A 23368-nucleotide genomic window follows, 5' to 3' on the forward strand; every position below is an offset into this window, starting at 1 on the left:
ATGTTCCTGTTATACCCCAGACTTTTAGGAGAAGTGGTGTATGGAACACCTGAAGATCAAAACTCCATGTGCTGCCAAAGGTCTGTGACCTTGAGCCCTTCTCCTAAGTTCCTCTTCTGTAAAAGTTCACTTTGTGGCATAATCACTGCCTAGTAATTGCCTGGGGCATTGCCTGCTTTTTTTCTCTATGTAAACAAGTGTGATCATGAATTCACACTGTTACCGAATTCTGTAGATGAGAATTGAGTATAAAAATGTTAGGAAGTAACTCACTGAACTATTTTGAGGCCTTTACTTAAGATAATTCTAAAGAATATTTAAGAGTGGCTTCTCTGGGGTGCATAGCCCCATGGTGAAAAGCTTCTACAAGGCTCTGAATTTGAGTTTGGTCTCTGGCATCACCAAGAAAAGGAGTGGGTTGGGAGTGAAGGGCCTTATTAACCTTTAATGAATTTTTTTTTTTTTAGGGTTTTCAAATGGATCATAAAACATAGTTTTGTTTATTTTAATGCTGCCTAGAGAGTTTGTTGCATATAAGATGAGAACATTCATACACCTTTAGACAGCCGTTGAATGTAATGAGGCTTTTGTTTATGCTCTACTTCCAAAGCTGGGACATAGTTAGCAGAGTGTGTGTTTCGGATGAGGAAGTTCCAGGTAGGTAGACAGTGTTGTGTAGAATAATGGTATTACTAGCTTACTCAGGTTGTTATCCATTGCCCTTTGCGTTCAACGCCAGCTATGCGCCAAGTTATTTTATAGCACACAGTTTTAGCATACCGACTAACGGAAGTCAGTGCCTGGAAATCAGTCTTTACCGTTTCATTCTCCTGAGCGAGACTTCAGCCTGTGTTTAGTTTATGTACTCTTTTGTCTTACCTGAACTTGCCTGCCTCTACTCTACAGAGTGCAGTGTAGAATCTGAAAGAGAAAACAGATCTTTGAGAGACAGCCACTGAACTAACCTTTGGACTATAATCCAGTTCTATGAGAGATCTGTTTTGTCACCTAGATGAATTCACTTTTCCCTCTAGTTTGCCACCCACCAATTGAAAATTAAACAGATTAGTTTAGGAAAAATTTATCAAAGTACTGTGTGTTTCATAAAATAATGAAATTATCACAAATTTTGGATTAACTTTTCTTCTCTCTCTCCCCAGTTACTAAAGAGAGTATACGGAAGTTTCTTGGTGAACCCAGAGTCAGGTATGTAGTTGTGCTAGCAGCTGTGATTGATGGCAGAACACCATGTCCTGTTTGTGTCCCACCTTTTGTAGCTAGAGGATTCTGTTTAAACTTTGATTCTATAAAATACATCTGCAGGAGCCCAGTTCTTGAGTCAGCTCCCTCTGAATGAGTAGCTGTTAAAAGGTTCTACTTTTTTCAGTGTGATACACAGTGGGTTAAGAATTGGTAGGTGAGTTAATATTAACGCCCAAGAATGATTCTTCAGATCCTTTAACCAGAGGAGCCTCCTTTGTCGGATCGAGTGCTCTTTGAGCATAATCATAAAATCTCTTGGCACTGGGGAGATAACTCAGTTTGCAAAGCAGTTATCTCCAAAGCATGAAGGCCCAAGATTGAACAGCAGCGTCTAGTTAAGAAACAGTGCACAGTTGTAATCCCAGTGCTGGGGAAATCACAAGTGTTGGAATCAATCCCTAACCTTAGTAATAATAAGCACACAACTCAGCCACAGTATTAATAAGACGCACACCTAGATCAGGCAGGTTTACCACTGTACTATTCCCCAGCTATGAGATCCCTTGCCACTTATGACTTCTCCTGGCCATGTTCTATTCCATCGCCCTTCTACCTCCTCTACCTCCTCTTCCTCCATCTTCTTCCTCTCCTCTTCCCTTGCGTTCCCCACTCTCTAAAACCTCCAGCCCCACCTTTTCTTTCCACTGCCCAATCACAGGGTCTAGCCTTTATTTGACCAGGTAGAATGGGGAGAAGGTTCACATGAAATCACCTGAGTCTGATCCACTCCTCCTCCTCTTGAGGAAGCAGAATTAACATGAACACAAATAGCACCAGGGCTGCCACACCACACAGATAATCCCAGAGCTTGCTTGTAGCTAGGGTAGCCTAATTGGCAACCCCTAGTTCTAAAAATACAAGGTTAAGAGATGGAGAGATGTTTTAGCAGTTAGAGAGCACTGATTGCTATTCCAAAGGACCCAGGTTCAATTCCTAGAACCCATATGGCATCTTACAGGCTTTTATAACTTCAGGTTAAAACAAAAACCAGTGATTAGTTTAAAATTTTTTATATTAATGTAACAAAAATGGGCAAAGCTTTACTTAGAGTGGAGATAGAAATATCGTGTGCTCTCAGAAAGGTAGGTAGGGGAAGTAGGCCCAAGAACCTTATTAATAATAAATAGTATAGAAGTTGATTATTTGGGAATATGAGTACCATATGGTTCTGGTACTATATTCCCATCATTTACTGTTTTTTAATGATACCCAGCAGTTTAAAGGCATTCTTGAGAAAATACGTATAGACTTTGGTATACCATTACTGACTTGATTAGTCTTTTCCTGGCATTCATGGGACAGAAGGAGGCAGGGTCACTGAGTGGTCAGTAAACATGATTCTTAGTCCCTATTCTGCCCCATTTATTGGTGACCTTATCCATAAATTCTATTGGATATTTTAGAGATATTTTCGTATGTAGCCCAGGCTGTCCTTGAACTCAAGATACCAACCTCAGACTCTTGAATGCTGGCTGGCATTGTAGTCCTGCAACCACATGCCTACTTAAATACTGTACTTGTACCTAGCTTGATGTTCACAGCCATCTGCTTCCTTCTACCTACTACATTTTCCTCCACCACCACCCTAGGACCTCCCCTTCCCACTTTTGCCACAGATGAGGACATTGTAGAGGTTGGACAGTTTTCCAAGGTCATACATTGAGGCCAGAATTTGGACTCACTTCTGTTCAATTCAAAACAGAGTAAACTATGTTATGCTATATTTAACAAGTCCCTGCTTCTCTGAAGTACTTTTCTCTCTAAGTGGAGATAAGCTTATCTGTCCTGACTTCTTTGAAGAAAGGCTTGGGGGGTCAAATGAAGTAGAATTCTGAAAACACTGGAAATTTACATTTTCAGATAAATGCTATTGAGGAAGTACATCTGTGAGAAACATTTTCTACCCTGCCTCCTCTCACAGAGGGTTTACAATGGTGGGGTGTGTGTGTCATATTTTATTCCCAGAAAGCTTTCACCTGCTGGCCATGTGTATTAAATGTTGGAGAAAATACAGACTTGTACAGCTTCATACAGTCCTCTTTCCCAACTGTCTCCAGGACACTGAAGTTCTCATTGGAGTTCCAGATTGTTACTTCTTCCCATTATATTATTTGTAACTGTTTATCTTTGATACTGCTTGGGATTTATTAACTAGTTATAAATATTTACATATTGTAGTATAAGGTATGTAGAGATGAACAATTCCCTCTACACTATGCTTACTTGGGAGAGATGGTTTTGATTTGGTTTTTGTTGGTTGGCTTTCATATAACTGATGGATTTTTTTTTTCCTCCCACAAGGATACAATGTGTCTTTGCTATATGACCTGGAAAATCTACCTGCATCCAAGGATTCTATTGTGCATCAGGCTGGCATGTTGAAGCGAAATTGTTTTGCCTCTGTGTTTGAGAAATACTTCCAATTCCAAGAAGAGGGCAAAGAAGGAGAGAACAGAGCAGTTATCCATTATAGAGATGATGAGACCATGTAAGTATGAACTTTTGCTGCTCAAGCCTGAGTGTGGCTATCTCACAAGGCACTTAAAGAAATAGAGTGTAATCAGACCTTAAACTCTGGTATATGGATCCTGTTGGAATTCTTATAGAGTTTCTTAATCTGGGATATAATGATAAGAAAAAAATAGACCACTTCTCAGCATCTAAAGTTGACAGAAGATGAAAAGAAAATCCTATGCTTTCCTTTAAGGAACTAATTAATTTTATGATTTTTTTTTAAATTACTTTTTTTTTTAAAGATTTATTTATTTATTATTATACATAAGTACACTGTAGCTGTCTTCAGACACACCAGAAGAGGGCATCGGATCTCTTTACAGATGGTCGTGAGCCACCATGTGGTTGTTGGGAATTGAACTCATGACCTCTGGAAGAGCAGTGGGGTGCTCTTAACCACTGAGCCATCTCTCCAGCCCTTATGATTTTTTTTAATGTGTTTACTTTTTATGTTTACTTATTATTTTATGTGTTTTGGTATTTTGTGGTTTTGGGCTGCCTTGTACAGTGGGAATTAAACTCTTGTCTTCTGGAAAGGCAACCAGTGCTCTTACCCACTGAGCCATCTGCAGGCTCAAGGCACTACTTTTCTGATTCTCTTATTGAAGAGTTTCCCTTGGGCAGGGGAGATAGTTCAGCCCTTCAGAATCCTTACTGCTTTTCCAGAGAATCCAAGTTCAGTTTTCAACCCACATGACAACTCACAACGATCTGTAACTCACTTCCAGGGCATCAGGCGCACATGTGCACAGGTATATGGACAGACCAAACACCCCATGCATACCATACACACCAAATTAAATAAACACATGGGCTAGAGAGATGGCTCAGTGGCTAAGAGCACTGTTCTTCCAGAAGTCCTGAGTTCGATTCCCAGCAACCACGTGGTGGCTCACAACCATCTGTAATGAGATCTGATGCCCTCTTCTGGTGTGTCTGAAGACAGCTACAGTGTACTTATGTATAATAAATAAATAAATTAATTAAAAAACATAAAAATTTTTAAAAATATCCCAGATAATCGAGCACCAGATGCTGAATATAGATACTGTTACTGCAGCTCTTAAGTTATATATATGAATTATATAAATTCATACGTACATGTATGGATCCTAGCATATATAAAGAGATTTTTTTATAAATGACATTCTAAGAATCACTAACTTAAAATGCCTAATACATACAAAATAAAGAAACCTAACTTTGCTAATGCTTTTATTGCCCTGCCTTTCCTGACTCCAAATGCTAGTCTCTGGTTCACCTCTGTTCTGTTGATTAGAGATTGGGATTTTACCCTTCTACTTGCAAGTGAGGTTAAAAACAGTTCTTCTGGTGCTGTACTTATTAATTCCTGAGTTTTGTGCCCTCAGGTATGTGGAATCTAAAAAAGACAGAGTCACAGTAGTCTTCAGCACAGTTTTTAAGGATGACGACGATGTGGTCATTGGAAAGGTGTTCATGCAGGTACGGAGCAAAAATCTTGAGGGGAAATTGTGCTGCAGGGAGTTAAGTCTTTACACGCTTGTATATGGACTCAAAACTCAATGGTAGAGCATTTACCTGATATGCACAGGGTCCCAGGTTTGGCCTGCAATGCCTGGGCAAATGGTAACAGGAACACAACAGTGTACGTATCCTGTAGGCCATGGAATAGAAAAGACAACAGTTCGTCAGTGTTAACTGGAAGATGTAAGGTACCACCCTGTCGTAGTTTGCTTCTTTGTTGCTGTGATAAAACACTGTGGCCAAAGACAACGTGGAAGAAAGGGATTTATTCCACCTTAGACTTCCAGGTCATAGTTCATCTCTGAAGGAAGTCCTGATAGCTCAAAACCTAGAAGCAGGAACTGCAGCAGAAACCCTGAAGAAGTGTTGCTCTCTGGCTTGTTCCCCATTACTTGCTCAGCCTCATTCCTCATATCCAGAACCACCAGCCCAGGAGTGCCATCCTACATGAAGAGCTGGGTCCTTACAAATCAATCATTAATCAGGAAAATGCCCCACAGACATGCCCACAGCACAACCTAAGGAAGACAGTTCCGCCACAAGGGTCCCTCTTCCCTGATATGTCTAGGTTTGTATCAAGTTGACAAAAACCAACCAGCCTAGCCCCCCACCAAAACATGGATGTCTGTTTCTTGTTGATGGTTCTGGCCTTTTGCAGGACAAAGCAAGAGGGTGAATTAATCTTGACTGAGTAGTAACTATCCTTCCTTCAATGGCAAAGTCCTTGATCTCAAGTGTGGTCTCATTTCCTTATGTCTTGTGTTTGCTCAGTTTGTAGCAAGGTCTACTCCTGGTTTGGTTTAGGTTCCGTGCCTTTTCGGAATGGTCAGTAATGAATCCCAAAGTAGGGGATAACATACAGTAGATGGAGTATAGCCTGACTGACAGGAGAGCCATGCCACATCACGGCTAAGTGGGTCACTGTAGATTGCCTCCTGCTGGGAAGAGTCATGGGGTTTAGAGGAACATTTTGTCCTTGAGATTTTGGTACAGTGGGACTTAGCATATTCTAGACCCATTGTGAGTGTGTTGTCTTGTCTGCTGGCCAGGCACTGGCTCTTGGACATTGAGAGCTTATTGGTTAGTTTTTTTAAAGCTCTAATACATTTACCTATCCTTGGCAGAATGGTGAATGCTGCTTTATTTTTATTTTTATTTTTTTTTTAATTCTGAAGTAGCCGGGCTTATAGCCCAGCCTCTAATCCAACCACTTAGAGGCCCAAGGCAGGAGGATTACTGCAAAATGGCCTAGGCTATATAGAGTAAGACCTTATCTCAATTTTCCTTAGGAAGAAAATTCTGAAGCAGAATCTCCTCCCTCTCCCCCCATACACTCGAAAGACAGTTGTGCTCATCACAATACGGCTGTGTTTGAGCTGCCTCCTACCTAGCAGGGGAACTTTTCAAAACGCTGTCCTCAGTAATGGCCTCGTACTGAGACTTAACTAGTCAGACACTCTAGGAGTCCTGTGCAGAGAAGCTTGAGCGTTGACACTTGGCATTTGATAGTTTTAGGTTTCCGTGAAGAAAGCAGAAGTCTAAATAGCTGACTCTTAACAGTAAGCCCTTAAACAGAATTTCATAATTCTGCAGAATTAGCGGGAACTAAATACATTAGTTAGGAAATTGGGCTAAATGTAGGCTAGCAACTAATTATTCAAACTATGAAATACAAATTTAGATTTTAGATTTTGGCTGGTTTAGTGTATGTGTATATATGTATAGTATAACTTCTTTACAGTCTTTTCCCACTTTTGTGTGTGTGGAGGAGAGTATGGATTTAAGGCTCTTCAGCGTTCATGTGGTGAGACAGTTACCTAAAACGGAAAGCAGCCTATTGTAGTGGTTTTGTTTTTGCTTTTTGTTTGTGCTGCCAGTATGTCTAGCCCATGACTGTTCCATGATATGTGACCCATCTTCTTGGCCACCTTCTCCGTGTCAGAGGCTAGGGTGATTTGCTTTAGTGACCATGATGACCAAGTTAATCACCTAAGATTTTTCCTGAATCCAGAAAAAGGTTTGTTTTGCTTTTCTTTTTCTTTTCTTTTTTTCTTTTTTGATCTTCTTAAAACAGGCAGCCTCTCACCATGCAGCCCAGGCTATCCCAGAACTCAAGTGTTTACCTAGCTATTTTCACATTTGGAGCAGTCTGCTCCCCCACCACCCGTGTGCTGGAATTAGAGGGTCTGTCTCCACATCTGGCAACTGCTTGTGTTTAGACACACACTCTGTTGCATTGGCCCAATAAAATAAAAGCGTGGGATCTCCATGTCATTTTTACACATGGACCATGCTGATCCTAGTGCATGTTCCAGTTTTAGTGTATGTGCTACTCATGTGAGCACTTCTGTTTTCTTAGACAGTCTCATATGCAACCTAGGCTGGCCAGTAACTTGTGGTCCTCCTGCCTTTGTCTCCTGAGCTCTGGAGTGTGTCACTATCTCCTGCTTGAATTACACCCTGATGAAAAAGATGCTCCTTTTTCATAAATAGCTTATCTCCAGAATAAATTATACTTTCCTAAAAGAAATAAATAGTACCATGGGTTTGACAGGTAAAGTCATTTGCCACCAAACACAGTGGCCTACATTCCATCCCAAGGTCCTACATGGTGGAATGAAAGAACCATCTTCCTAAAGTCATTCTCTGGTCTCCATGCATGTGCTACAGTACAGATGCTCACACACAGAGCAAATAAAATGTAATAAATGTTTTTTAAAAAGAAGTAGTGGGCTGGAGAAATGGCTCAGTGGTTAAAAGCACTCCAGAGGACCTGAGTTCAATTCCCAGCAACCACATGGTGGCTCACAACCATCTGTAATAGGATCTGATGCCCTCTTCTGGTGTGTCTGAAGACAGCTACAGTGTACTCATATATAATGAAATTTTATAAAAAATAGTGTCTTGGTATTGAGCAGATGTCCTGTCAGAGAGGAGAAAAAAGCAATCTGATTTCTGTGTAATAGATAATGAAGACGGCATCTGTTTGGAGGGGCTGATTGCTGTTGCTGTTTCAAGAGAAAGCAGGGAAGAAGAGATGACATGAAGCTGGCTAAAGGCTACTTCCTGCTGCAGAAAGTGTTGATTAAATCTTCTGGGGTGGGGCGGTGTAGAGAAGAAGAGAGACAAGTCTTGTTGTAACCAAGAATGATCTTGATTTCTGTGTGTTTGTTTGCTTTCTATTGATTTTGTTTTGTTCTTTGTGGGCAATATGGTTGAGACAGGGTCCTACTGTATATTCATGGCTGTCCTGGACCTTGATACATAGACCAGGCTAGTCTCAAACTCAGAGAATCTGCCTGCCCCTCCCTCCTGAGTGCTTTGATTAAAGGCATGCACCACCGTGATCTTGAATTCTTAATCTTTTCCCAAGTGTTGACTTTACAGCATATACCCTGTCTCCAAATATCTTTCCTTTAAGGAAAAAGGTATGTTGGGAAGGGAGCTAAGCTAACACTATGTCCTTCCCTTCTCCATAACCCAACAGCCAGGCAGTGCTATCTCAGAGGCAGTGTATAAAAGAAGCAAAATAACACATGATCTGTATTTTGCTTGAGATTTGATAATCAGTGTGCAATAGAGTTTCTATTGCTGTAAAGATAAACATTTAATTGGGGCTGGCTTACAGTTCAGAGGTTTAATTCATTGTTGTCATGGTGGGAAGCAAAGTGGCTTGCAAACAGAGAGGAGATAAGAGTTCTGCATCTGGATTGACAGGCAGCAGGAAGACAGAGTGACCACTGACTAGACCAGGCCTCAACACCCATCCTATATCATACACTTCCTCCAGTAGTTAAGCCACACCTACTCAAACTAGGCCATACTTCCCAATGGTGCCACTCCCTATGAATCTGTGGGGGCCATCTTCATTCAGACCACCACGCAGTGTTCTTCCTACTTGCAATACAAATGGAAGCTTAGTCCCTGCCCCTTCCTGCGCATTGCAGTGGCTCTGTACCGAGGGGGTAGGGATGCTTTCTCCTACTCAGCAGGACTGTGCTAGACAGACTCTTTGAAGGACAGAGAAGAAATAGGGATAAAGCTGGAGCTTTGGCCTAAGGAACTCAGCCTGGCAGGGAAGCCAGGTGCCCTAATGAGTAGTGAAGTTCAGAAGTGTAGTGAATGGTAGCTCCCGTTAAGTAGCCAGTTGTCCCTGGCTGTTAGAGGCTGACTGTAGAAGTGGTATGTGAGCAGCAGCAGTCACAGCAACACTTCTGTCAAATGGCTGCTTGGCCGTGTGTGTTCTTAGTGTCCTAACCCTGAGACTGGCCGTAGTGTCATGCAGCTGCCCTGTTTGAGGAGAACTAGTCAGTCTATTTGTTGGATTGTGTCTTTTTTTTTCCCCCCTTTAAAGGGCAGGGTTCCTAGGCAGGGAGTTCAAGGCTTGGCGTTACTGCTGTCGTTGCTGGGAACCCTGGGAGAGGGATGTTCCAGTCACTCCTGTTTTGTATGGGGATCCATAAAGTCTGGGGATTAAAGGATACAAAGAATGGCCTGGGTTCTTGATTGTTGTTTTGGTTTTTTTTAATACCCTAGTCTTTTTTTCTTAGAGTTTGATAAGCATGATACTTTTGTTAGGACACGGGCTCTTTTATTATTTTGGGTTGTTTGGTTTCGTTTGAGACAGTCTCCTATAGGCTGGGACTAGCCTTGAACTATCAGGTATGTCCCCTTCCAAGTTCTGAGATGATGCGTCTATGTGCTCCTGGCTAATTAGAATTTTCTTACTGTGTGTTTGTTTAATTGGGGGAGGGTCTTTATATGTAATCCATGCTAGCCTAACTTGATTCCCCTGCCCCACCCTCCTAAGACAACTGAGTTTCTTTCATTCTGTCATCTTTAGCCCTAATGGAAAGGGTTAAATTTGCTTTAGAGTTTGTTTTGTTTTGTTTTTAAAGATTTATTTATTTTATTTACATGTGAGTACACTGTAGTTGTCTTCAGACACTTTAGAACATCCTATTGCAGATGGTTGTAAGCCATTGTGTGGTTCCTGAGATTTGAACTCAAGACCTCTAGAAGAGCAGTCAGTGCTCTTAACCACAGAGCCATCTCTCCAGCCCTGCTTTAGAGTTTTAATTGATAAATTCTAAACAATAACAGGTAAAGATCTCATAGTTCAACAGTGCTTCATCAAGGGCCCAGCACCCAATAAAAGTGTGGCATTCATGAAACTGAAAGTAAAAGATTAGTATACTGAGGATGTAGAGGCCAGATAATCAGGAATTAAAAGGTCTTATCATATACATTCAGAGTACCCATATTTAAGTCCTGGACTCGAGAGCTGCACAGCAGTTTAGAACACTGACTGCTCTTCCTGAGGTCCTGAGTTCAATTCCCAACAACCACATGGTGGCTCACAACAATCTATAATGAGATCGGATGCTCTCTTCTGGTGTGTCTGAAGGTAGCTACAGTGTGCTCATATAAATAAAATAAAAATCTAAAAAAACAAAACAAAAAGTCCTCATCATACTGGAGAGTGATGGTGGCTTGGCCATCTCTTAGTGAGTTTAAAATCAGCCCAGCTACATAAAGCCCTGCCTGGAGGCCAGTGGGTGAAGGACATGGGGAAAAGCAAAGAAGTAAGAACCAAGGGAGTGTTGGGAACTCAGCCAGTTGGTAAGAGCCAGTTGGTATAGAACTTTAAAAAACTCCAGCTGAAGTCTGGGTCCTAATTACCATGAAGCTTTAAAGATTTCCTTTTAAAAAATGAGGAACAACCCCTTTTCACTCTGTGCACGAGAGCAGTGAGCTGCAGTGCTGTGTCTGCTGGCACCAGACCTGTGCTGCGGCTGTTTCCTTCTGTGCTGCAGTCTCCCACTCTGCCCTGGTGAGCGTGTTGCTTGCTGTGTATAGCCCAGCCTGGCCTTGAAATCCAGCTGGATTTTGCCATGTTAGTCCAAAATAAGAAAGGAGAAAGGGTTGCGTTGCTGTACTTTGTATCAGTCTGAAGATCTGGCTTGTTCAGTGTTCTCTAGTCTTTTTGAATCTGGTGTACACTGAAAGCAGCTGGCACTTGTACCTGGGGTTTAACGGTTCATTTTTAGTTATCTGCTGGTCAGAAGGACTACAAAGGTCCTAACACGTAGCGTGGATAAAGTGCTGCTCATCTCATACAAGTTTCCCTTGCTGTATCTCCACAGGAGTTCAAAGAAGGACGAAGAGCCAGCCACACAGCCCCCCAGGTCCTTTTTAGCCACAGGGAACCTCCTCTAGAACTGAAAGACACAGATGCTGCCGTGGGTGACAACATTGGCTACATCACCTTTGGTGAGGCTGGAGAGGTAGTTCAGCGGTAGAGTGCTTGCCCACACACCTGGCCCTGCACAGAACTGCACAGAACAACCCTCATTTCATTAGCAGGGTGGAGGTGCCTAAATCTAGGCGGTCTTAAGGAGCATTTTTAGAGGGCAAAAGCAAGCACAGCATGTTTGTGATTCCTCTCCTGAGCTGTGACTGGTGTCACGGGGGACAAAGATAGGTACTATTTTGCTTCGGTCATCATTTCCTGTTTTTCTTAGGTGATAAGAAAAAGGGGTAACTTGTGATGTCAGGAGTTAGGGGTGGGCCAGGTCAGCATTGCCTGGCAGCTGAAGAGCTACAGCTGTTTGTTGCTAGTGAAAACAGTTTTCTCCCACATTCTTGCTTGTTTTGATTGATTGATTGATTGATTGATTGATTGATTGATTTAGTATTTACTTATTTCTTTTTGAGACAAGGAGTCTCTAGCCATGACTATCCTAGGACTGGCCATGTAGACCAGGCTGGGCTCAAACTCAGATCCACCTGCCTCTGTCTCTCAGTTGCTGGGATCAAAGGCCTGTTCCACAGCTGGGCATCCCACGCGATTCTTGAACTGACGTGCATCTTACAGTTGATTGACGTCATGTCACTTTCATTGTCCTTATCTCTTTTCCATGGTGCTTAAATCTTGGTAAACCTGAATAGAATGCTCTACCTTGTCTGATGTTCACTTTGCTCTTTTTCTACACACCAAGGTAGACTGAGAACCAGAGATGTACCTTTCTCCTCAGCTGTTCATTGCAGCACAGTTGGTAGGACTCAGGGCTCTTGGTGTTAGTGGGACAAGAACAGTATGAACAGGAGCAGACGCAGGTCTGCCCCACTGCACGTCAGGATAGCATGTGCAGGCCTGTGGGTGAAGAGCGGCTTATCCTGCCAGGCCTGCATTGGGGTTGTTGTCATGATCAGCAAATGAGTTTTCTTCAGAACATAGTTCTTCTGACAGTAACAGTCTGCTTTAGCACCAAGGACCCAGGACCAGCACTTTGTTCCTAAATCTGAAAGCTAGAGCTCAGTATGGTATCCAGATTTGAACTGAGTGCCCAGAATCATACTTGGTTTCTGTGTCGTGTGCCCCACTGCTGCGCTCATTGGCACGCTCTTGACTGTGTTGCCTGAGGTAGCACACACACCACTGCAATGCCTGTTTTTTGTCCCACCTTAGTGCTGTTCCCTCGCCACACCAATGCCACTGCTCGAGACAACACCATCAACCTGATCCACACGTTCCGGGACTATCTGCACTACCACATTAAGTGCTCTAAGGTGAGAGGCACCAGCGTCCTTACGGAGTCATTGATTGACTCTCAGTAGACACTGCCCCATGGGGCTGAAGAGATCGCTCAACAGTCAGAGAACGTAACTGCTCTTTCAGTGGACCCAAGATCAGTTCTCAGTAACCTGATGCTTTCTTCTGACCCCTAGGGACACACACACATACATGGTATACATAAATTCATACAGGCACGCATATACAGTTTAAAAAAAAAATCTTTAAAAAGTAACAGAAACCATCTCATGGACCAAAAGTGTAGCTCAGTGGCAGAACACTTGACTAGCACACTCTGACCCTCACTACCCTTTCCCTCTTCTTTCCCTCTCTCCCCTCTCCCTCGTCCTGCCTGTAGCAGAGGGCTAAGGTATTGCTGCTTAGCCACCCTGTTCCCCTCAGGAGCTCCCCAACATACCCCATGACTTACTCTATTGAACACTCTTTCTAGAACATGAGCCTGCTTCAGTTCTTCTGTGTTTGCTCTTAGGCCTATATTCATACACGAATGCGAGCAAAAACATCCGACTTCCTTAAGGTGCTCAACCGTGCACGCCCAGATGCCGAGAAAAAAGAAATGAAAACAATCACGTAAGTACGAGGAACCACCTTCCCATCCCTGGTACCCGCAGCTCGGGACTGAAGAGTGCTGTGTGCGAGGCCTGCAGGCCGTGTGTATAGCTGCCAGAGTGCAAGAGGAAGGGCTGGATGCACTTCTAGTCTGCTCTCCGCAGGAAAGGTATACAGGGCAAAGGCTGCCTTTGTCAGGGAGAAAGATGACAAGCCAAGCAGTAAGCAGTGTGGCTCTGTATATGCAAATGGCCAACGTGGTGTGGGGCCTAGAGAGTTGACTCTAGTGTGGGTGGCATTCAGAACACCTTTAGCTCTCCCCACACCCCTGTGTGTGAGGCCACTGTACCTAGTTAGATTCCATTGCTGTTTGAGAGCTCAGATGAGTTACAGTGTAGTAGGTGAGGGTTTCCAGTCCCAGGAACATCAGGCATCTGTGCCTGAGGGGAAGTCTGCTGACTTTCTGTGATGCCACCTACAGCCTGAAGGTTGCTGTTTCATCTGGTCTCTGTTCAGAGACTGCATCAAATGCCATATCAAGGTGTGGCACCTGCATAGCTTATCTAAAAAGTGCAAAAGCTTTAAACCTGGTGGGTGAGGAAGGGCATGCCTGAGGAGGCAGGCACTTGTTCTGTCTGTCCCTTCTAGACTTTGTCTGCTGGTGCCTGCAGGCTCTTCCCTTCCCCCCTCCCCTCCTGTCTTACAAAAGTGCTCTCCACCAGTCGACTACCACTGTGTGATCTGGAGGGAAAGAAGACTTGCTCTGGGTGGTGTGTCAGAACCACAGAACTAGCTTCTGTGGCTTCTGGGGACTGAAGCGGGAAGATTTGGTTGGTTGTTTTTGAGACAAGGTTTAGAGTGTCCATTGCTGCGAAGAGACAGTGTGACCCAAGAAACTCTTATAAAGGCAAACGTTTAATTGGGGCTGGCTTACAGTTTCAGCGGTTCAGTCCAATATCATCATGGCAGGAAGCATGGCTGTGTCCAGGCAGAGGGAAGGAGAGTTCTGCACCTTGATCTGACTGCAGCCAGAGTAACTGATTTCTTCCACACTGGGAGGAGCTTCAACACCCACCCCCACAGTGATCCACTTCCTCCAATGAGGCCACATCTCCTAATAGTCCCACTTCTCACGGGCCAAGCATAGTCAAGCCACTGTGTAGCCCTGGCTGTCTTGGAATCTTTGTAGGTCAGGCTGGCCTGGACCTCAGAGATCCTCCTGCCTCTGCCTCCCAAACAGTGGCTTTAAAGGTGTACATCATCACCACCCAGCTAGTCTCAGTGATTTCAAGACCAGCAAGTTCCAAGCCATCCAGTAGGACCCTGTCTCAAAGGGTGGGGGGGATTGACTGCTGACTCCTGGCCTTTACACACAGGCAAAGCAAGCGAAGAAAAACAGAATTGAACAGAAAGGTCGAAAAGTGGGATGTTAAGATAGCCCTGAGACTGCTTGCAACACTTACTTACCTTCACCCTGATAACTCCTGTTATCACTCTGTCTGTGGCCAGCAGGCAGTTGCTGCCAAATTGGACAGAAAGAGGCAGGAGTTGATTCCTGTCCTGATGGAGGAGCCTGAGGAATTCTGCTAAGCATAGACAGTGAAGTAAAATCGGGCCTGTTAGGAGTGTGGGCCCAAACTAGGAGTTGCCTGTGGAGTCAGCACAACACAGTGCTCGGCTTTTCTTGTGGGGAAGTTTGATTTGGGTAAGCACGACACAAGGGAGTGCTGTCTCTGCTCTCCTTTCCCGCAGTTCTTGGTTCTCAACTCTAGGCTACTTTTCCAATGAATGCCCTTGGAGTAAGTACCATCTGTATGTAGGCTCTTGGCAGGTCTAGTAACCCCTCTGAGGATTTCCTGGGTAGAAAAGGGTACCACAGCTCAGGAAGCCAGAACTAAGCAAGTGCTCTGTGAGCCAGAGTGTACCTCCCACATGTCAACCAGAATGTCTTTAACCTTTGAAGTTGGGGTTTTTTTTCGTTTTGTTTTTTTTGGTTGGGTGTTTCTTTTGTTTTTTGTTTTGTTTTGTTTTTGCCAGAGTCTCACTATATAGCCCTGGCTATCCTGGAACTTACAGAGATGCGCCTGCCTTCACGTCCTAAGTGCTGGGATTAAAAGCATATACCAGCATACCTAGCTAATGCTTGAAATTTTTAAGGTGGCTTGAACTTTCTACCTCCTCTTGAAAGATAAGAAATTGTTAGCTAAATGGGATCAACTGGGTAGAAGGAGCCTCAGTGAGCTGAAATTCAGGTCTATCTAAGCCATCTGAAAACTAGAGAAAAGTGGTTGTTGGTAGCACATGCCTTTGTCCTGGCACTCAGGAGGCAGAGGCAGGCCTAGTATACATAGTTCTAGGCCATCCAGGGCCACAGAGTGAGACACTGTCTTAAAAAAAAATGCAGACAATTTTTTCATCTGCTGGGAACATCCAGTGTGCTTATGGATTTGGCTCCTGGTATTGAGTTGGAAGAAAGGTAGTAGTGAACCCGTTCTGTGAAAGCTGGGTCTCGACTGAGACCTGCGTCTCTAGCACCATTACTAGAAGATTCTCCCTTCCCTCACCCCAAGCCTAGAGTATAGGATGGGAGGAAAGGACATGTGGAGTAAGCCTTTGCTCTGTCTCTGCTTTTGAAGGGGGAAGACTTTTTCATCCCGCTAACTCTTGGGAACTGAGGAGGAAGCACTGTTGACCGAAGGCTGGACCGCTTGCTACTGGATAATCGTAGCCCTTCATGTTGCACCTTCTCCAGGTTCTTAAGGGATTCTCCGTTTGGGTTCCATTTTGTACGAGTTTGGCAAATACGCTGCAGAAACGAGCTGTGCTTGCAAGGACTTGATAGTTCCTAAGAATTAAAAACTCACTTGATCAACTTAATTCCCTTTTATTTTTCCTCCCTCACTCCCCTTCCTTTTCCAAGCTGTTTGCTTTGCAATATGTTACTGGTAATGAGTTGCAGGTAATGCAATCTTAACTTGTTTTCTTCTAAGTATTTGAGTTCAAAACTCCTGTATCTAAAGAAATATGGTTGGGGTCATTAATAAAGAAAATCTTTCTATCTTACTTGAGAATTAGTTGATTTTTCTGGACTGTGAGTCCAAAAGAGAGGAGGAAAGGGTGGGTCTGTACTGCCCTTGAACCAGCAAGCCAACGTGGTTTGGAGCCTCCCGTCTCTAGAGGAAGGAAGGGAGGTGTGTAAACTGGGTGGTCAGGGAAGAAGTGGGAGACTTGTTTGGGTTCATTTTATTGGCAGCCCATGTTGGCCTCAAACACTCCAGCAATCTTCAATCCTCAGCTTTCTGAATTCTGGGATTGTAGGTTTGTTTGTTTGTTTAAACATGCTTTCTACATTGTAAAGCTTGGTTGCTAACACTGACTCATCTGAATAGCTAGGAAACTTCCTTAGCGTGACAGGTAAGTTAAAATATTCTGTGTCTGGGGATATACTTCAGGGGTATAACGTATAGGCTTAGATTTTTCAAACCTACTTTAATAAAGGTTCTTAAACCAAATGTTGAGGGGAAAGATGGACAAGGGGGATGTGGACCTTTGTCTGTAACCCAGTCTAAAACATCAAATAGTACATCAAACATCAGTAGCAGCAGTCCAGTCCAGTCCAGTCCAGTCCAGTCGGCAAATACCAAACAGGAATCAGTAGCAGCAGACTGATCCAGAAGACGCCTCGAGGCTCTGCTGTGTCGAGTTGGCCCGAGTCTTCAGAAGCAGTCAGAATACTACAACAAGTATTTTGGCAAGTTTCTCTCTAATGAAGTCATGACAAGTGGAGATCAACGAAGATCAACCAAACGTTGCAAGAGCTACCTGTCTGTGGGGTTATATTTACATTCTTTCCAAGCATCACTTGGCTTCATCAAAACATTACACACCCCTTACATGTCTGCTTCAGCAAAACATCCTCTCACAAGACAGCTTCCAGAAAAACACCACATGACACAACTGAGTCTCCAAACAAATTCCTACTTCAATAATGTTGACCTAACCTTTCATGAACCCTAGGTTCAATCACCAGCACCATATAAACTAACTTGGTTTGATAGCACACACCTTAAATATTTATGTGTGTATAAGTCTTGCATGTGTGTGTGTGATCCTCTGGAGTGGAGTGGCAGGTGATTTTGAGCTGCTCTGTGGGTCTAAAACCAACCCAGACTTGTGCAGAAGCAGCAGACGTTAACCACTTCTCCTTCATCTGCTGTGGTGTATACCTTTGCTCTTAGCAGGAGGTCAGAAGTTCAAGGTTGTCCTCAGCTGCACAGTTGAGTTTGAAGCCAGTCTGGGCTACATGTGAGGTACTATCTCAAAAAACAATAAAATGCTTTTTTGTCTACAGGGGGTGGGGGGGTGGGGTTTCTGTGTAGTCCAGCTCCCCTCAAACGCAGATGCACCTGCCTGAGTAAGACTTGAATTAAAATTGCTTGTTCTCCCATAATAAAGGGCATTTCCTAAACCGTGCTTCAGTAGGGCCTCACAAGAGTGCTAATGCAGACTGACGGCACAGTTCCTTATCACACATTCCAACAGATCTGTGTACTCCACAGAGCTCACTGTAGGAGATGCCCGCTGAGTAGATAGTGGATACCTAGCAAAGTGTGCTCTCCGGGCAAGATACGGTGCCAAGTCCAGGATGATCTGAAGGCTCTTCTTTTGACTCCAGGCAGTGTGTTGCAGACTGGTTTGACAATCAGTAAGTTATGAAATTACCTGACTATATACAGGAAGCCCTTTTATTTTCCACAATTTTGATTTTGAGGTAACATTTGTTTGCATGCATGTTAGAGATGATAATGTGAGGTCCTGCCATCTTCCCAGTGCCGACACCTTGAATGATTGTGCACAGTGTCTACCACACCAGTAGAATAATGACATAAAGGCCATATGCTTTCTTCACATTTAACCCATTTTATTTAGCCTTGTGCCGTGTATGTTTCTGTGCATTTTTCTCACTTGCATAGTTTTCTGAAAGCAACATTTATTTATTTTTTTTTTAGGTTTTTTTTTTTTTTTTTCTAAAAAATCTCAATTTTTTTTTTTTTTATTAATTTTGAGTATTTCTTATTTACATTTCAAGTGTTATTCCCTTTCCCAGTTTCCGGGCCAACATCCCCCTAACCCTTCCCCCTCCCCTTCTATATGGGTGTTCCCCTCCCCATCCTCCCCCCATTACCGCCCTCCCCCCAACTATCACGTTCACTGGGGGTTCAGTCTTAGCAGGACCCAGGGCTTTTAAGAATGGAATACTACCATATAGTATCACACACAGCATTGACTGGAAATCAATCAGTGGTTTTGTACATGTGCACCAGGACAGGGAACTATTTTACCCCATCGTCAAGAAATTTAAAATATGTCGTTATTTTAAAATATGTCCTTATGTCATTAGGCAGAATTCATTAGAATGGGGTCCTAGGGACCTGCAGGGTCTCCAGTTTTTGGGAGGCGATAAAGTTATCTTGAGAGAGATTTAAGGGAGTTTCGAACGTAGTTTTGATAGAGTTGTCCTTGTGGATTTTTGTGAGATTATTATTTTTTTAGACTGCTATCTAATCCAGTCTGGCCTTTGCCTCTCAAGTGCTAGAAAACTACAAGCATGCACCACCATGACCAACTTTTTTTGTTCCATCTTTTTTTGTTTTGTTTTGTTTTGTTTTTTGACAGCCCAGGCTGGTCTCCAGCTCAGCAGTCTTCCTGCCTTGGTCTTCAGGTGCTTGGAGGACAGGTCTGCTCTACCCAACCCTGCCCAGCCTTTGCCTTTGTGCCGACCTTAGGGTGAGAACGCTGGATCTCCGTGTGCATTCTTGGCAGTAGTGACAACTTGCTTGCTTTGTCTAAGATTATTTTCACCACCCACTGCCCTTTGGTATCCTACCTTTCCCTTCTGAGCCCTGTTTCTTCCCGGGTAGTCTCCTAGTGCTTAGATTATTAGAGAAAAGGATACCATGTTCTCCAGCAACCATTAACCATCCATAGGGAAGGGTAGGATTTCACGGGCACCTCCTCCCTCCATCAAAAGCGTTGGGAGATCTGTCCTTACTCAGGTGCCCGAAGCTGCTTGTGGCTGTGGTTCTAACAGCAGCATCATGCCTCGACTGTAGTGTTTCCTGATGCTCTTCCCCATCTTCCAGGTCTTGAATTCTTTTTTACTTCACTTCTGCCTTAGGGTTTTACTTCTAGTGAAGAAAGAGAGAGCTTGACCACAACAACTTTTTCCTAACTTTTTATTGATTCTTTGTTTCACAGCAGACACACCAATCCCACTCATCCCTTCATAACCGCCCTCTGCCCTTACAGCCTGTGCCCCAAAAGAAAAAAAAAGGAATAAAAAACATCTCATCTTGGAAACTGTAGTGTGCCACAGTGTATCTCTCCTACAGTATATCCTTCTGTCTACACATCTTTACTTGCAAATGTTCATTGCAATGAGTCATTGATCTGGTTCTAGGCCTCTGGTTTCTGCCACACTATCAATACTAGATCCTCACCAGGATTCTTCCCCGTTACCCTGTTGTTGACCTGTGTCATGGAGATCCGGCAGCTTTGGATCTGCACCGCTGCCCTTTCACAGGCTCAGCAATTCCGAGATGAAGTAAATGCTGGGGTGGACGAGCACACACAGTTTTTAAAAACAAACTCCAGTTCTCCCTGGGAGGTAGAAGCAGGTGGATTTCCGTGATTTCAAAACAAACCTATTTGATACAATTGAGTTCCAGGCAAGCTGAGGCTGCATGATGTAACCATGTCTCAAAAAACAAACAAAAAAACCCAGAACAAAACAACCCAACAAAACCAGCGAGGTAATGGTGAATCCCAGCACTTGGGGGTAGGGTGTGGTTGGGGGGGGTGGTAAACAGGCTGCTCTCTTGAATTCAAGGCCAGCCTTGTCTACCAAGTAAGGTCCAGAACAGCCGTAACAAACACTGTCTCAAAAACTAACAAAAAGCTCCAATAGGGTTTTTCTTTCTTACCATCTAGTTCAGGTAGGCAAGCAATATCAATAAGCTGTACTTTGGGGGGGGGGTCTCTCTGAGACAATTAGGTTTCTAAAAGAAGTACTACAGGTAATCAGGTTGATTAGAAATCATAGGAGAGGGCTGGAGCGATGGCTCAGCAGTTAAGAGTACTGGTTGCAGGTTGGGGATTTAGCTCAGTGGTAGAGCGCTTGCCTAGCAAGTCCAAGGCGCTGGGTTCGGTCCCCATCTCTGAAAAAAAAAGAAAAGAGTACTGGTTGCGCTTCCAGAGGTCCTGAGTTCAGCCACACGGTGGCTCACAACCATCTGTAATGGGATCTCATACCCTCTTCTGGTGTGTCTGAAGACAGCTACAGTGTACTCATATAAATAAGATAAATCTAAAAAAAAAAAAAAAAAAGTATAAGGGCATTAAATATAATAGTAAACAAACCGTTTCTCCATTCCACAATATGTTGTCAACATCAAAAAATTCATGCTGAAGGGAGGAGGAAGACATTTTCTTCAACGATTTAGCCACTGGTAAAGAATTCATGCTCCTGTAAACACCTCTAAAGGAACTCATTGAATCCTTAAAAAAAGAAAAAAGGGGGTTGGGGATTTAGCTCAGTGGTAGAGCGCTTCCTAGCAAGCGCAAGGCCCTGGGTTCGGTCCCCAGCTCCGAAAAAAGGAAAAAAAAAAAAGAAAAAAAATGACAGCAGGGGACAAGATAGCAAATGAGTGTGATGGGCATGCATGCTTGGAGGATGACGTGATGGGACATCAGGATAACTGACACTACTAAATGGGGGGAATGCATGGTGCATAGGACATAGTGGTCACACTTGTAATCCCAGCACTTCCAAGGTCAAGGCCGAATGTCAAGGCCGAATTGCTTTGTGTTCCTGGCCCACAGAGTGAGACCTTGCTTCGGAACAATGGAGACAGAGCAGATAAATCATGTTACACAGCATATACATCTCTGGTACATAGACACGGATATATATACTTTTTTTTTTTTTTTTGGTTCTTTTTTTTTTTCGGAGCTGGGGACCGAACCCAGGGCCTTGCGCTTCCTAGGCAAGCGCTCTACCACTGAGCTAAATCCCCAACCCAGATATATATACTTACATAGAGCATATTTATTTGGGTAAGGCTCCTCCCCCACCCAGCACTGGGGATGGATCCCAGAGCCTCACCCCGGAGCTACACTCAATCTAGAATTTAGCCACGTAAGCTTAGTTCTCTTTCTCACAATGTTTTTAGATTGTGTGTGTGGGTATGTGTTCATGAGTGCACGTGCCATTGAAGGTTGTACTCCCTTACCTAAGATGGTTGCATTGCCTTTGTTGGACAGAGGAGGAGAAGAGGGATCTCTAAATCTGAATGGAACATGCTTAGCCCGAAAGGTTACGAAATTACAGTAAGGAGTGGAGGGGGGCGTGTTGGATGAGGAAGGAAAAAGCCCTAACCTAATATATCAGAAGCTTGTTGATGCTCATATGTGGCAGGGCATTTGGTTGCCTTTATATAGGGTCCACCTGATGCACCCTTATTCAGTCTTCCCTGAAACCTAAACAGAGAACATGTATTAAGACTGCTGGGGAGGCTGGAGAGATGGCTCAGTGGTTAAGGGCACTGGCTGCTCTTCCAGAGGTCCTGAGTTCAAGTCCCAGCAACCACATGGTGGCTCACAACCATCTATAAAGGTATCTGATGCCCTCTTCTGGCATGTCTGAAGATAGTGACAGTGTACTCATATACATACAATAAATAAAAACTCTTAGGGATTTAAGAAAAAAGCCTTTTAGGATTCAAGGGTCTCACACAGGATAGGACAGGATTTCTTCTGCCTCAGCAATTGAATCTTGGCCAGTCTGTTACAGTGTCTAGAAGATATATCCACATTAGCTGTAAGTGCAAGCCAACTGGGTGTAGTGGTGTAAACCAGTGATCCCAGCATTTGGGAGGCTGAGGCAGGAGGATCATCTGTTACAGTATCTGGAGTACAAGGTTAGCCTGGGCAGGCCATTAGAAGACACAGATATGGGGTTGGGGATTTAGCTCATACCAAGACCCTGTCTCATTGGTGTGGAGCATACTAAGCCATAGCTAAGAAAGCAATTAAGAATACGGAAGTTTGGGGGCTGGAGAGGTGGCTCAGCGGTTAAGAGCACTTACTGCTCTTCCTTAGGTCCTGAGTTTAATTCCCAGCAACCACATGGTGGCTCACAACCATCTGTAATGAGATCTGATGCCTCCTTCTGGTGTGTCTGAAGACAGCAGCTGTGTACAAAAATACATAAAATAAATAAATCTTAAAAAAAAAAAAAAAAAAAGAATACAGAAGTTTGCCTCCCTGGTCCAGAGTAACTGCTTTCAGACCTCACAAAGCACACCCACCCAGTCCCAAATGCATCAGGAAAATAAAATATGAAGGTGGACCAGGGAGATCCAGGTGGCTTCTGGGATAGTCTGGATTGTCCAGCCCAGCACATGTTCTCTTCCAGGAAAACATCAGGTCAGGGCCACAGGCAGCAGATGGAGTGTCTGAAAACTTGCACCAGAGAGCAAAAGAAACTGTCATGGCCCAGGGCTTGACAGTTACAGAGAGGAAGCAGATTAGCTAGTAATGGAGAAGCCGAAGTGAGTGCAGGACAGGACCCAGACTCTGCAGCTCCCACTGCCTGAGCTGTCCCCGTCACACGCCATACCACACACAGTGTTTAGACAGAACAGAGAAGAAACAGACATCCTGAATCTCTGGGGAAGGAGGCTGGGGACAGAAGACAGGCTTGTTTATTCCTGGCAGCCCCTATAGCCAAGGGGTCTTGCGCCATTTTAGTCTAGCCTCAGGCTGAACTCTCCCAGAGCCTGACTCATGCCCCACTGCCACTGCGTGGGACTGAGACTGTGTGCCGGCATCCTGGAGGATGGATCTCAGGCTGCTCTGCTTTGTCTCCCAGCAGAAGCC

General features: G+C 43.9%; 1 protein-coding gene across 3 annotated transcripts in view; it reads left to right on the forward strand.

Moving 5' to 3' along the window:
• The window catches only part of Arpc2 (actin related protein 2/3 complex subunit 2), a 30199-nt gene extending 13707 nt beyond the window's left edge, over nucleotides 1-16492 (forward strand). For all 3 annotated transcript variants that reach the window (XM_032901326.1, XM_032901329.1, XM_032901327.1), the window contains 7 exons: nucleotides 1161-1206; nucleotides 3565-3751; nucleotides 5148-5241; nucleotides 11430-11556; nucleotides 12755-12855; nucleotides 13350-13450; nucleotides 16066-16492. In XM_032901326.1, coding sequence (XP_032757217.1) covers nucleotides 1161-1206; nucleotides 3565-3751; nucleotides 5148-5241; nucleotides 11430-11556; nucleotides 12755-12855; nucleotides 13350-13450; nucleotides 16066-16090 — 681 coding nt within the window. In that variant the 3' untranslated portion in view covers nucleotides 16091-16492. The remainder of the gene's footprint in view (nucleotides 1-1160; nucleotides 1207-3564; nucleotides 3752-5147; nucleotides 5242-11429; nucleotides 11557-12754; nucleotides 12856-13349; nucleotides 13451-16065) is intronic.
• Nucleotides 16493-23368: the final 6876 nt, after the last annotated feature.

This window comes from Rattus rattus, chromosome 4 (genome assembly GCF_011064425.1).
Source record: "Rattus rattus isolate New Zealand chromosome 4, Rrattus_CSIRO_v1, whole genome shotgun sequence".
NCBI lineage: Eukaryota > Metazoa > Chordata > Mammalia > Rodentia > Muridae > Rattus > Rattus rattus.